This window comes from Canis aureus, chromosome 32 (assembly GCF_053574225.1).
Source record: "Canis aureus isolate CA01 chromosome 32, VMU_Caureus_v.1.0, whole genome shotgun sequence".
NCBI classification, from domain to species: Eukaryota; Metazoa; Chordata; class Mammalia; order Carnivora; family Canidae; genus Canis; species Canis aureus.
Window position 1 is genome coordinate 32,949,632 of NC_135642.1, and position 14,641 is coordinate 32,964,272.

At 42.5% G+C, this 14,641-nt stretch overlaps 1 protein-coding gene and 1 long non-coding RNA gene across 7 annotated transcripts in view; one reads left to right on the plus strand and one right to left on the minus strand.

Moving 5' to 3' along the window:
* The window catches only part of USP3 (ubiquitin specific peptidase 3), a 111,972-nt gene extending 99,150 nt beyond the window's left edge, over positions 1 to 12,822 (plus strand). For all 5 annotated transcript variants that reach the window (XM_077881380.1, XM_077881381.1, XM_077881382.1 and 2 more), the window contains 4 exons: positions 5,669 to 5,787; positions 6,800 to 6,913; positions 7,053 to 7,120; positions 9,321 to 12,822. In XM_077881380.1, coding sequence (XP_077737506.1) covers positions 5,669 to 5,787; positions 6,800 to 6,913; positions 7,053 to 7,120; positions 9,321 to 9,486 — 467 coding nt within the window. In that variant the 3' untranslated portion in view covers positions 9,487 to 12,822. The remainder of the gene's footprint in view (positions 1 to 5,668; positions 5,788 to 6,799; positions 6,914 to 7,052; positions 7,121 to 9,320) is intronic.
* Positions 1 to 14,641, minus strand: part of LOC144303352 (uncharacterized) — a 33,177-nt gene that overhangs the window by 13,758 nt on the left and 4,778 nt on the right. The gene's annotated exons all lie outside the window — the stretch shown is intronic.

Sequence of the window (14,641 nt, forward strand, 5' to 3'; positions counted from 1 at the left end):
TCCCTGGGTGGCGCAGCGGTTTGGCGCCTGCCTTTGGCCCAGGGCGCGATCCTGGAGACCTGGGATCGAATCCCACGTCGGGCTCCCGGTGCATGGAGCCTGCTTCTCCCTCTGCCTGTGTCTCTGCCTCTCTCTCTCTCTCTCTCTCTCTGTGACTATCATAAACAAATAAAAATTAAAAAAAAAAAAAGGAAAGCAAAGACATTACAGCTGATAACACAGAAATAAAAAGATCATAAGAGACTACTATGAACAATTTATTACACACCAAGAAACTGGGCGACCTAGAAGAAATGGATAAATTCCTAGAAACATACAACCTACTAAGACTGAATTATGAAGAAACAGAAAATATGAACAGATGATTGCAAGGAGATTTAATCAGTAATTGAGAATCTCCCAAAAACACAAGTCTGAGACTGTATAACTTCAGTAATGAATTCTACTGAACATGCAAAGAATTCATACCAGTCCTTCTCAGATTCTTCCAAAAAACAGAAGAGGAAAGAACACTTTTTTTTTTTTTAAAGATTTTATTTATTCATGAGAGAGGCAGAGGGAGAAGCAGGCTCCATGCAGGGAGCCCGATGTGGGACTTAATCCCGGGACTCCAGGATCACACGCTGAGCCAAAAGCAGCCGCTTAACTACTGAGCCACCCAGGCGTCCCAGAACACTTCTAAACTCATTTTACAATTGCCCCGATACCAGACTAGGCAAGGGGACCATAACAAAAGGAAATTACAGCTTCATATTCCTGATTAACATAGATGCAAAAATCCTCAACAAAATATTAGCAAACTGAATTCAACATTATTGATCGTTCAACAAGATGGGTTTGAACTACACAGGTCCACTTTTATGTGAAATCTTTTGATTAATACAGTACAGTATTATATTATCTCTCCCTTGTGATTCTTTTTTCAAGATTTTATTTTAGAGTGAGTGTGCAAGTAAGGGGAGGGAAAGAGAAACAATCTCAAGTAGCCTCCAAACTGAGCACAGAGCCCAATGCAGGGCTCAGTCCCATAACCCTGAGGTCATGACCTGAACTGAAACCAAGGGTCAGACACTTATCCTTATACTGAGCCACCTGGGTGCCCCTTCCTTGTGATTTTTTAATAACATTTTTCTTTTCTCTGTCTTACTTTACTATTGGAGTACAGTATATAATGCATACAATATACAAAATGTGTGTTAACTGATTTATCAGGAGGGTTCTGGTCAATAGTAGGCTAACAGTAGTTAAATTTTGAGGGAGTCAAAAGGTACACAGGTATTTTCAACAGCACAGGGGGATGGTGCCCTGAAACCCCCATGTTGTTCAAGGATCAAGTGTACATTAAAGGATCATGCGCCGTAATCAAATATGACTTACTCCAGGGATGCAAGGATGGTTCAGCATCTACAAATCAATGTTATACACCACATTAACAAAATCAACAATAAAAATTACGATTATCTCAGTAGATGCATAAAAAACTTGTGACAAAATTCAATACACATTTTGAGACAGCATGAGTAGGTGGGGGGAGGAGCAAAGGGAAAGAGAGAATCTAAAGCAGGCTCCGCACCCAGTACACAACATGACATGGGGCTCAATCTCATGCCCCTGAGATCATGACCTCAGTCACAATCAAGAGTTAGAGGCTTAACTCACTAAGCCACCCAGGTGCCCCAACACCCATTTATGATAAAAACCTTTTTCTTTTTTTTAAGATTTTATTTATTTATTCATGAGAGACAGAGAGAGGCAGAGACACAGGCGGAGGGAGAAGCAGGCCCCATGCAGGGAGCCCTACATGGGACTCGAATCCGGGTCTCCAGGATCAGGCCCTAGGCTGAAGGCGGTGCTAAACCACTGAACCACCCGGGCTGCCCTGATAAAAACTCTTAAAGCGGGTATAGAGAGTCCTTTCCTTGACATAGTAAAGGCCATACATGGCAAGCCCACAGTTAACATTATACTCAGTGGTGAAAAGCTAAAAGCTTTTTCCTCAGAGAGAAGGAATAAAACAGGGATGCCCACTTTCATCACTTTTATTCAATAAGCTATTGAAAATTTCCACTAGAGCAATTAGGCAAAGGAAAAAAAAAAGGCATCCAAATTGGAAAGGAAGAATAAAACTGTCACTGTTTACAGATGACATTATATTATATATAGAAACCCTTAATATTCAACCAAAAAATACGTTCAGTCAAGTTGCAGGATAAAAATCAATATACAAGAATCTATTGCATTTTTATACACTAATAATGAACTATCAAATAAAAATAATCCCTTTTACACTTGCATCAAAAATTGCATCCCTAGGAATAAATTTAACTGAGGTAAAGTACCTACACGATGAAAACTAGAAGACAATGAAAATGAAGCAAGAAATTAGAGATGACACAAATAAATGCAAAGATATACTGTGCCCATGGATTGGAAGAATTAATGTTGTTATTCACACTATCCTAAGCAATCTACAGATGCAGTGCAATCTATATCAAAATTCCATTGATATTTTTCATAGAAGTAGAACAATTAATCATAAAATTTGTATGGAAACACAGAAGATCCCAATAGGCAAAGAAATCTTGAGAAAAAGAACAAAGCCAGAGGCTTCACACATCTTGATTTTAAACTAAATTACAAAGCCTAATAGTCAAAATATATTTGGCTTAGAAACAGACATCAGTGGAACAGAACAGAGATCCCAGAAATAAGCCCATACATACATGGTCTATGTATAACAAGGGAGCCAAGAATATGCAGGAGGAGAGTATAGTCGCTTCAATAATGTTGGGAAAACTGGACAGCCTCATGCAAGGGAGTGAAAGTGGACTACTTCTTTCTTTCACCCTACACAAAAATTAACTCAAAATGGATTGAAGACTGGAACCTAGGACCTGAAACCAAGAAAGTCCTAGAAGAAAACATAGTCAACTCCTTGACATAGATCTTAGCAATGACTTTTTGAATCTGTGTCCAAAAGCAAAGTCAACAATAGCAAAATTAAATATGAGAGATTACTTCAAAAAGCTTCTGTCAGCAAAGGAAATAAAGTGAGAAGGCAACCTTCTGAATGGGAGAAGATATTTGCAAATATTATTTGTTACGGGATTAATATCCAGAATATATAAAGAACTCATACAACTCAGTAGCCAAAACAAAACAACGACTGGTTCAATTTAAAATCAAGGGGGGAAAAAAAGGGGAGATTCTAATAGACATTTTCCCAAAGATGACATACAGACAGCCAACAGGTACATGAAAAGATTCTGTACATCGCTTATCAGGGAAATGCAAATCAAAACCACAGTGAGCTATCATTTCACAACTGTTACAATGTCTACTACCAAAAATATAAGAAATAGTGTTAACGAGGATGTAGAGAAAATGGAACCCTCATGCACAGTTGGTCAGAATGTAAATTGGTGCAGCCACTATAGAAAACAGTATGGAAGTTCTTCAAAAATTCAAGTGGAACTACCATATGATGCAGCAATTCCACTTCTGGGTATTTTTCCAAAGAAAATGAAAATGCTAACTTGAAAAGATATATGATCCCTATGTTCACTGCAGTATTATTTACAATAATCAAGATAAAGAAGCATCTATTGAATGGATAAAGACAATATACTTATTTTTTTTAAAGATTTTATTTATTCATTGAGACACACACAGAGAGAGAGAGAGAGAGAGAGGCAGAGACACAGGCAGAGGGAGAAGCAGGCTCCATGCAGGGAGCCTGACATGGGACTTGATCCCCGGACTCCAGGATCATGTCCTGGGCCAAAGGCAGGCACTAAACCGCTGAGCCACCTAGGGATCCCTAAAGACAATATATTTATACAATGGAACATTACTCAGTCATAAAGAATGAAATCTTGTCATCTATAACAACATGGATGGAACTTGAGGGCATTATTGCTTAAGTTAAAGTGAGAGAAAGACAAATACCATATGATCTCATTTATATGTGGAATCTAAAAAGCCCCCAAACCAGGCTCATAGACATAGAAAACAAATAGGTAGTTAACAGAGGTGAGGGATGGGAGGTGGGCAAAATGTGTAAAAGAGTCAAAAAGTAGAAACTTAGAGTTATAAATAAGTCATGGGGATATAGTAATATAGCATGGTGATTGTAGTTTATACTGTATTGTATACTGAAAAGTTGCTAAGAGAATAAATCAAAACTTCTCATTGCAGGAAACAAATTTTTTTACCTAGGTATGGTGATGGATATTTACCAGACTTATTGTGGTGATCATGTCATGATACAAATATTGAATCATTATGTTGTATGGCTGAAATTAATATATGCTAATTTTACCTAAAAAAAAAAAAAAAACCCACCAACCCTGCATGGTCTGTTTTGCCCCACATTGGCCTGTGCCACCAGGCTCGTTCTTAAACTCTCACGGAAGCCAAGGGGGACTTACAACCTGAAAACTCAATTACAGAGACAGTGTTGCTTTTCCTTATATAGCTAAGTTTAGTCCTTGCTACCCAACTTTTCAAACTAAACATTTTATTGTTTAAAGGTGCATACATGGATATATATGGTCTATAAAGGCAAGCAAAAAGGGAGTTCAAAATTCAGGATAATGTTTATTTCTAGGAGGAAAGATAGGGTCTGTTTCTGGGAAGATACAGGCAACTCTTAACAGGGCTCTCACACCTGACCGCTTAGGTTGCTCACTGTACAACTCTAGGGGATACCATTCGCATAAAGTACGGCTCCTCAAGGACTGGAGACAATCTATTTCTTTATTGAGTGCTGGGTACATAGGCATTCATATTCTTCTCTAAAGGGAATAATATATTATTATTTCGCTACAGAACAATACATACTGATTGCAACAGGAGTTGGCAAATGTTTTCTGTAAAGGGCCAGATAGTAAATACTTAAGCCATTACTATTACACGTAAGGCCTACGTCCCAACTACTCGACTCTGCTGTTGTGTAAAAGGAGCCACAGATGATATATAAATGAGTGAGCATGTCTGTGTCCCAAGAAAACTTTATTCACAAAACCAGGTGGCTGGATTTGGCTTGGGGTACAGTTTACCAAATCCAAGATTACACAATAAAACCTTTTAAAAATTTTATCTCTGGTTTATTCAAGGGATTGAGTAGAGCCTAGAACAAAGGATTCACTAGAGGATTCACTAGAAGGTTGGTAAGGTTGCCTCCTATAATCTCTGTGTTTATTTTTTAGTAAGTTATGACCGTGAAAATGTTTGATCTAAATCTTTTTTTTTTTTTTACCATCTTGGGGGCCTTGTCCTCTAGAATGTAAGATATTGAGAGAAATTGCTGCTCAAACCTTGATTTCATTAAAGAACCCATCCTTAGCCAAAGTATCCAGACTGATTCTTCATTAATAGCACCAAACCCAATGATAACCTCCTGTCATTAACTGATCATTACCAGATGTTAGACATGATGCTAGGCACTTGACACACATTATTTTCCTCACAGCAGTGCTTCAAAGTAGGTTTTTTGGTCTCCATTTTGCAACCGAGAAAGGCTGACTTTTCCAAGGTCACAGAGTTAAATAACGCTGAGATTTGAGCCACAGTTGTCCAGCTCAAAGTGGACAGTCTGTTTTCTACAGCATACTGCCTCTATAGAAGGCATCCTGTTTTAATGCTGCCAAAATCAATTTGGTTTTAGATTGTCTTCGCAGTTTTACCGACTTAGAAGAACTTGATGAGACAGAGTTATATATGTGCCACAAATGCAAAAAGAAACAAAAGTCCACTAAAAAGTTTTGGATTCAGAAACTACCCAAGGTAAGCATTGAGTTTCAAGTAATAATGCAATTTTGAGGGAAAAATGTTTATGAAAAGAAATCGTTTTTATGACTTTAGCCTATAAGATCTGTTCTGTAGTGGTCTCTAGAATTGTCAGTGAAGGTAAATAAACCCTTTGAGAATGCAGAACTAATGTATCCTGATCACAGTTTCCAGTGTGCAGAGGGGTGGTTTCCCAGCACACCACCACTTAAGCAACCACCTGGGTGTCCTACAACCCAGGGCAACTCTGACACAACCTCCCCGGAGTTGGCAGTCTGATTCTGGGTTCGGGTCTCAGTCCCACAGGCTGCCTCAGCTTCAGAAGTCGGACACGAGTCCAGCTTGCTACTTTGTGCTTCTGACCAACAAACTACAGAGATGTATGAGGAGATACACAGGGCCGAGCGGTGAACAGAGAAGCTTCTGTCCCTGTGGGGTTTGGGGCCTGGCACAGGCACTTTGAACTGTTCTGGTTTCCCATCTGGAAGCTCTCCAAACCCCTCCTTTTGGATTTTATGGAGGCTTCATTACATAGGCACGGCTGATTAACTCACTGGCTCTTGGCGGTTGTTCAACTTCTAGCCCCTTTCCCTTCTCTGGAGTTGTGTGGGGGGAAACAAAGGTCTAACCCTCTGATCACATGGTTGGGTCCCCTGGCAACCAGCCCCATCCTTAGGTGCAGTCAGAAAGTCACCTCATTAACATAACAAAGATACCTTTATGGCTATCACTTAGGAATTTCTAAGGGTTTAGTAGCTCTGTAAGGAAAGGGGATAAAGACCTACTTATTTGTAAATATTATATATAGTTTAATTTCAGTTCCTGAACATACCGTGTAATATTAATTTCACATGTGTATTATAAATCTCAACATCACAATAAAGTATGTGAAAGAAGAAAAACTGTATTGAGACATTATTATAAATACGTTATTGAGACATTAGTACCAAGTAAATTTTATTGAAATGTAAATTGTTTATAATTTTTGTCTGATGTGCCTCTCATCCAGGTGCTATGCTTACATTTGAAACGGTTTCATTGGACTGCATATTTAAGAAACAAAGTTGATACCTATGTAGAATTTCCCCTGAGAGGCCTGGACATGAAATGCTACTTGCTAGAGGTAAGATCAGATACCTTTGTTAGATGGTGGAAAAATGGCTCTTCAGTAAAATCAAATCTTCACTTTGAGGTAGGAGATAGGGTGTCATTGACCACTGCTCCTAACTGAGTCCTGGGATGTCTTCTCCCTTGTTCCGTAGCCTGAGAACAGTGGCCCAGAGCACTGCCTGTACGACCTTGCTGCTGTGGTGGTGCACCATGGTTCCGGGTAAGTGTGTCATACATGTGTCAGTGGCTTCTCGTGGTTGGGAAGAGCACAGTGAAGACCAGCAGTCATGCACCACTCTTGATAATTCTCCCTTAACTCCCTCAAAAATGGATTCAGATACATTAAAGTGGGCGAAGTAGATAGAAGTTTCCTTCCATCTTGGTGTGAAAGAATATTCTTGAAAGGATGTTGTGAAGGAAGAAGGCACATCAAGGTAAAATGGAGAAAGCTTCATTTGAGCTCAGCATTCAGAACCTAAGCTATTTGTTCACAAAACCCTGAGTAGTCTTTACTCCAAAGTTGTTTATTTCCTTTGCCAGTTGACATTTAAAGTGGGGGGAAAATGGGAAATTATTTGGACCTTACTTCATGTCCTCTCTTTTAAAGATTCATTTTTTTTGTTGAATCTTTTTATTTTTTATTTTTTTCTGAACAGTTGTATTAGTTTATACCTTCTGATTTCTTGAGAATGGCTATTTTACCTTCAGATGTGGAGAACCCCTGACCATGTTGAAAACCCTTTTCCCTCAGAACTTTATGACATTGCTCCTTTGACTTTATCATTCATAGTTATAAGGGCCAAGTCCACTACAAGTCTGACTCTCATTCCTTGGTAGGCAACTTTTTTCTTCATTGGAACGTTGTAGGATCCGCTCTTTGGATTTCAGAAATTACAGTAAATGTATTCCTGGCTTGGCAGTTGATAGAGATACTCTTCAGCTCATGGAAATAGTATTTGTTCTACTGCCTTCTCTACTCTTTCTTCTGGAACCCTTATATTTAATAACATACACAGCAGCCCCCATCCCATCTGTGCAGATACGTTCTAAGACCCCCAGTGGATGGCTAAAACCGCAGATAGGACCAAACCCTATATATATGTTCTGTTTTTTCTTATACATGAACAATTATAATTTAATATTAATTCATTATAATTGTGATAGTGTTAGCTTCTGTTGACCTTTTGATGAGGAGGATCATCTTCTGGACTGCAGCTGACTGTGGGTAACTAAACTGGAAAACGAAGCCGTGGATAAAGGTGGGGGTGGGGTGGGGAAATGGTGAATTTTCTGGTTCACACATTTAAACTATTGTTCAGTGGTTTCCATCTCTGTTTCTTAAGACTGCCATGACCTATTTTTCCAAATCACCAATTTGGATTTCATTTGTATCCAAACTGAAGATAAGCTCCTCTGTGAAATTTTTAATACTGTGGCAATCCCATTTTTCTGATAACTCTCTTTCATAAGAGGAATGTTCTTGTTTTATGGTTGCAGTATCTTTTTGAAACCACTGGTATTAGAATTTTTTTTTAATTTATTTATTTATGATAGTCACACAGAGAGAGATGAGAGAGAGGCAGAGACACAGGCAGAGGGAGAAGCAGGCTCCATGCACCGGGAGCCCGATGCAGGACTCGATCCCGGGTCTCCAGGATCGTGCCCTGGGCCAAAGGCAGGCGCCAAACCGCTGCGCCACCCAGGGATCCCAGGATTTTTAAAGCTCTTTGGTTTTTTACATTAAATTTGTTGGTGGTTAATTGCTTTACTTGTTCTTCCCAGCGCTTCTCTTTCATACTATCCACACCTGCCAAGGGTTGATGATTTGGGGCTGTTTACTCAGTCATAGTAAATGATGAGATTGATCATTATTGGTAAATGGTAAGGGTTCTTCTAGCAGTTACGGGGTGTTTGTTCTGAGGACTCTTTCCTGGTGGGCTCTGTGGGTGAGTCGTGCTGACAGAGAAGTTCTTGTGGGCCATAGAACAAGGAAGGTACTTCCCTGGAGGCAGGTTACTTTCTCAAGCTCAGGTTTTTTTCCAAGGCTGTGATGGAAACATGTTCCAGGTTTCCATAGGCCTTGACCTCTACTTGTTCAGGTGAGAGTGCTTAGTTAGCCCATTGGTTTCTTCATTAACTCAGTGCCCTGTGAACACTGCTTTATGTGTTGTAGAAAATCTTTCAATTTCTGGTCATCCGATGACACTCTTTCCTATATTTCCAAGGTCAGTATATTTCTTGTCATTTCCATGGATTTTGAGGAACATGAATACATGAGCTCGATCAGCCATCTTAAACAAGCCTCTAGGGTGTATTCTTTATTATGGCACTTAGAACTTACCGTATACCTAACAAATTACATGATTGCACAGATCCTGTTATTTCTGTAGCCCTTTTCATTTTTTTACTTTCCCTTACAGGGTTGGTTCTGGACATTACACAGCATATGCAACTCACGAAGGTCGCTGGTTCCATTTCAATGACAGTACTGTGACACTGACTGATGAGGACACCGTCGTGAAAGCAAAGGCCTACATCCTTTTCTATGTGGAACGCCAGGCCAAAGCTGGATCAGATAAACTTTAATACCTCCTTCAAATCATTATTTGTCAACTATACCGGACAAACATTTCCAATTTTCCGTAAATACTTGATCCAAGATTTAATTTCATTATGCACTTTTCAATTTCCTATTTTGGGTTTAGTTTTATTTTGTCAATGGTAGTGACATATTGAACATGGGCACCAACTAATTTGTTTTTTTAGTTCTACCAGAAAACCTCAGCAGATACTTTGATTTGCTGCTTTAGTTGTAATAATTCAGTTTTTATATGTAGTTTCAAGAACTTAGTTCTGTTTGACTTTTTTATATTAATGTTTTCAGTTCTCACTTTGAGGCACATTTACATCAATGCTTTGTTACTCTCACATGCTGAAAGCAAGATGTGTTCCTGATAGTGAAGAGCAACATAACTGCCTGCTGCCTTTCACAGCTGTAACAGATCAGGTTGACTTAAATCCAGGATCATGTGTGCACGTAACTTGTGGCCCACAAGATTTCAGTGACTACTCAGTAATCGTTCTTTTTGATTGTAAAAGAGAACTGGGAGGGCATCCTTAAGTAGACCAGGTAATCGCTGCTCTTGGTATCTCAAGGCTGCTGTTTATCAGCACAAACTAAATAAATTGGTTGGTTCAGTTGGACCAGTCCTGCAAACTCAAGAATTACTCTTTTTGAGTTTGTTTGTTTGGGGGATATTTTTTGCTTGTGTGCGTGTTCGTGGAGATAGGAGTATAGAAAAGTCCAAATAAGACCAAACACATTTATGGTTTAAAAATCTCTGACTCCTCCCCATGGTCTAGATGGTGCCCAGTGAGAGAAAACCATAGCTTATTTACCTTTCAAACCAGCATCTAGTTCCCCCACTGGCTAGTGCGGGGAATAACTACATGCCCACTTTTGTCTTATTTCTTGCTTGGTCATCCGAGATGGAGATGCTGACCTCCAGAGTGGATTCTGACTTTCACCTACACTTCAGGTAACACTATGGGGTCTGCTTCTACAGAAGGAAATTGGAGTCTTTGCTACCTTTACAACACTCACCGGCCTATCCTGAGAGCAGAGCAAACTCTCATTCTCATTTTGAAGAGTTTGTATTCTTGAGCTTTTAAGAGTCTTTGTTTTATAATTGTTTTCAAGAAAAATAGGTACAAACACTATTAAGATTTAACTTAAATTGAAATTTGGAACCAGAATTCCATGTAAGGAAGGTAACTGTGAATTTGCAAAATTTCAGGCCAGTCTATTGATTTGGTGGGCAGGCAGTGGGTGGTGGCAGTACTTATTTATAGGGAGAACGCACTTCCAAGTAGGGCCGTGGCGTAGTACCGTGCACCATTTTCAGCGCATCTCTTGTTCTAGTCAGGTATTTTCTTCTCACTTCTCTACAAGTTGTGTGAGAGGCAGAATGTCATTCAGATTAAGCTGGCCAACCAGACTTTTTGGTAATCCTGTCTTTTCTATTAAAAGAAAAAAAAATTTAAAAGTATATTAATAGTCTGGCTGTCCTTGTGGGTCAGATATTTGAAGCTGCAGGAGCAGAGATGGCTCCATTTCCATTCTAATATTCATTAGATAAATTTCGTGTTTTCTTAGAGCAGAAATCAGCTGCTGAACACTTTAACATGACCAGGACCAAACTGCAGTTGCATCTAAACTTGTACCATCCAGTATGGCAGTCGCTAGTCACATGTGGTTATTAACATTCTAATTAAAATTAAGTTTAAAACTCAGTTCTTCAGTCACACTAGCTACATTTCAAGTGCTCAGCAGCCACCCGTGGCATAGGACCGCTTAGGGGTAGGGCAGCTCCATCAGCATGTAGAGTTCTCTTGGGACAGAGAGAAAAGCTTTGGTGTTTGGGCTTTACAACTTAGAGTCTAGAAGGAAATTAAGAGGGAAACATATTTACAATAGTTAATGCTAAATACATTAGGTTGAACCATATGAAATTGTGTTTAACCTTTTGATCTACAAAAGTGAAAGATTAGTTTGACCTAATCTATTAATACATTAACACCACATGCAGTTGAACTTGGAATGTGCACTTCTTTGATCTGCTCAGTATCTCCGGGAATCCAGCCTCTCTGACTTAGAAGGTAAACAGCTGTGACTTCTAACATTTGCACTTACTCCATCTCTCTGAATGGGCAGCCTGGAGGACTTCGGCAATATAATATAGCCTTGGACAGTGCTGATGTTGGTGGAGAAAAATGGTCTTTTGATACCAAAAGGAACTCGGCAACAGCCAGACTACTTTGTTGGGGAGAGTGGTCCTCAGACAGGCAGCACTGCTGGCTTAAGAGATGGACGCATCTCCCCTTTGAGTTTCTGGAGCGTTTTTATTGCTCGATTTTACTTAAGCTGAAATGTTTGAAAGACATTATGAAGGCTCTTGGGAAAAGTGATTGGATCCATTTGAATTGTGCATTTGAACACCAGTGATGTAAATGTGCCTATTTGTATTTAAAAAATTTAACTGTGTAGCCTTATCACACCTATTTTAAAAAGCTGATCTTTGTGTGCTCTTCAGGGCTTTCCCCTCATGCCATGTCGTCTCTGTGTGTGTGGCTTCTCGCATGGAGACCTTACGCGGAGGCAGTGCCTCACTCTGCCACATGGCTCCCTGGAACAAGGAAACTTCCTCAGAAGTCCTCCCACACACGTGGGTGATAGAAACAGTTTGTGGCAACACAAATCTCTCTCCATGGTGGAGAAACCTTTGCTTATCCACTGTATTCTACTCAGTGTCTAGTGATGACATATGTAATAGAATTAAACAAGTAAAGTGTACAGGCCCTGGTTAAGTGTTAAATGTGTATCTCACCTGGGGAACCTGCTCAGCAGCTTGGTTTCTGGGGTTGGGGACATATTTATTTCTTAAAAGCCAAACTGCTCTTTCATTGGTTTCATGTACATACGTTTATTTAGACATACTTCATCCACCTTCATCCCCACTGTCCCTGAACTCCCTCACATACTCTGTTGCTGAAGTGGCCTCTTCAGTCGGGCCCGGAAAAGGCTCAGGAGCAGTCTGTTCCTGCCGCCAGGGCCCGGGTCCGGGTGGCCAGGGTGCAGCCTTGGGACTGTGCACGCGGGGGGGTTGTGCGGTAGAGTGATGTCCCCGCAGCCCTTCAGTGCTGTGACGGGTCTCTCGGGTGCGGACCCGACGGGCTCCAGCCCCCCTGCCCCCCACTGCTGGCTGTGGCTGACATCATTCCCATGGAAGCCTAGTCTGTATGATGCGAGAGGCTTAACTGCAAGTGACTGATGTCATTTACGTTGTAATCACATCCCTTTTCTGCTTCACCAACCTGAACTCTTCTATGGATGAAAGTATCATTAAAGTTCTGGTCTCTTTCCTCTTGACTATTATTTCTGAACTCCTTTCAGGGAAGTCAAGTAGGTGATGGTTTTGCTCAGGCGACAGGCCCGGTCAGTTCGCAGTACTGAGTTCTTCCAGAACCCTCACCCTCCAGGGCTGCGGGTGTACAGAGCCTGGGCTGAGGAAGCCTGTAGGGGCGGGTGGGGGCAGGAAGGGGTGCCCTAATGCTGTAGGGGGCCGCTGGGGGAGTGACCCGTGAGCAGAACCGAGGACAGCTCGCTGTATAAAATGAGATCCACTGCCTCCTTCACCGCTAGCCCCCACCCGGAGGAACCCACTTTTGGGCTCTGAGCAAAGGCTACTGGTCACCCTCTAAAGACAGACAAGTAAGTGCCACTGTTAAAAATTAACATTACTGCTTTTCAGTAGTTCCCACATATGACCTTTCTGGCCCCGGCGGGACCTACAAACAAACAACCACGCTCTGTCCACACCCTTCACTGGTCTCTCTTCCTTGCCTGCTCCTACCAGTCTTCGGACACAGGCTACTCGTTTGGCCTCCAAGTCCCATGCAGCACGGCTCGACGACGCCACCCTGGCGGCGCAGACACTCCCTGCATTCCGGGTGCCCCCCCCGGCCCCGGGCGGCAGTGCGCAGGCCAGGCTCGGGGGGCAGCCCTGCCAGTCTGGCGGCTTCCATCAGGGGCTTCCACCGGGACTTCCCAGGGGCCGGCCTTACAAGAAGCTGAGAGAACGGCCTATTTCCAGAGGTCAGCACACTAGAAAGTCCTGGTTTGGAAAGGATTAGGGAGGAGAAGTGGGGAGAATCGGGCTTCCTGTGAAAGCCCGAGGTGCCGCGCGGACCTCCCGACGGCGTAGGTAGGAGCCGGAGGGCGCTGGCTGTCAGCCGTGGTGGGACCATTAGCGAGGGGTCTGCGGTATTAGCAGTAGCCAGTTACCCTGCCCTTAAGTGCTTCCTGCAGCTGTTTCTTGGCTTAGGCGGTTTTTGTTTTTGTTTTTTAAAGATTTTATTTATTCATGAAAGACACAGAGAGGCAGGACACAGGCAGAGGGAGAAGCAGGCTCCACGCAGGGAGCCCGACGTGGGACTGGATCCAGGTTCTCCAGGACCACGCCCTGGGCCGAAGGCGGCGCTAAACCGCTGAGCCACCCGGGGATCCCCCTGTTTAGGCGGTTTTTAAGAAAAGCCGCCCCTTCTTCCCCTTGGCAGTTGGGGTGACCAAGCTCACGGGGCCGCAGAGAGGGGTGTCTCAGATGGAGCTGGTGAGAATGGCTCCTGTTTCCTTAGCTGCGTTGTGCTTTTAGAGGCCAAGCTGCGCCAGGAACGACCAGGCCTTAGTTCTAGAAGAGGGTCCAACACAGCCGCTTGCTCTGCCTTACTTCACACAACTGGACAGTGTTCCCTTCCTTCCAACTCCAATCAGACGGGAGAACGAACAAACGTAACCACTTGGGGGTGTTCCCTCAGTGCCAGAGACCACACAGCCTTTCCCCTCCGCACCCCCAACGACAGGACGGGCGGCACGCAGAGCTCGTAGTTCACAGCCGCAGAGTTACAGGAGGCTCTGGGGTGGGCCTGGAGTGGAGCAGTATCACAGAACCGACGCTGAGGAAGCCGTGACTGCAGGAGACAGGACTCGGGATGAGCCCTCCAGGCAGCCTGCCCAGCTCCGGCCGGCACTGCAGGCCCGCACAAAACAGTGGTGTGTGGCGGGCTTATAGGGCCCGCTGATCCTAAAACACTTCAGCCTAAAATTGTTTCGAGCAGGGACGCCCGGGTGGCTTAGTGGTTGAGCGCCTGCCTTTGGCTCAGGGCATGATCCCGGGTCTAGAGA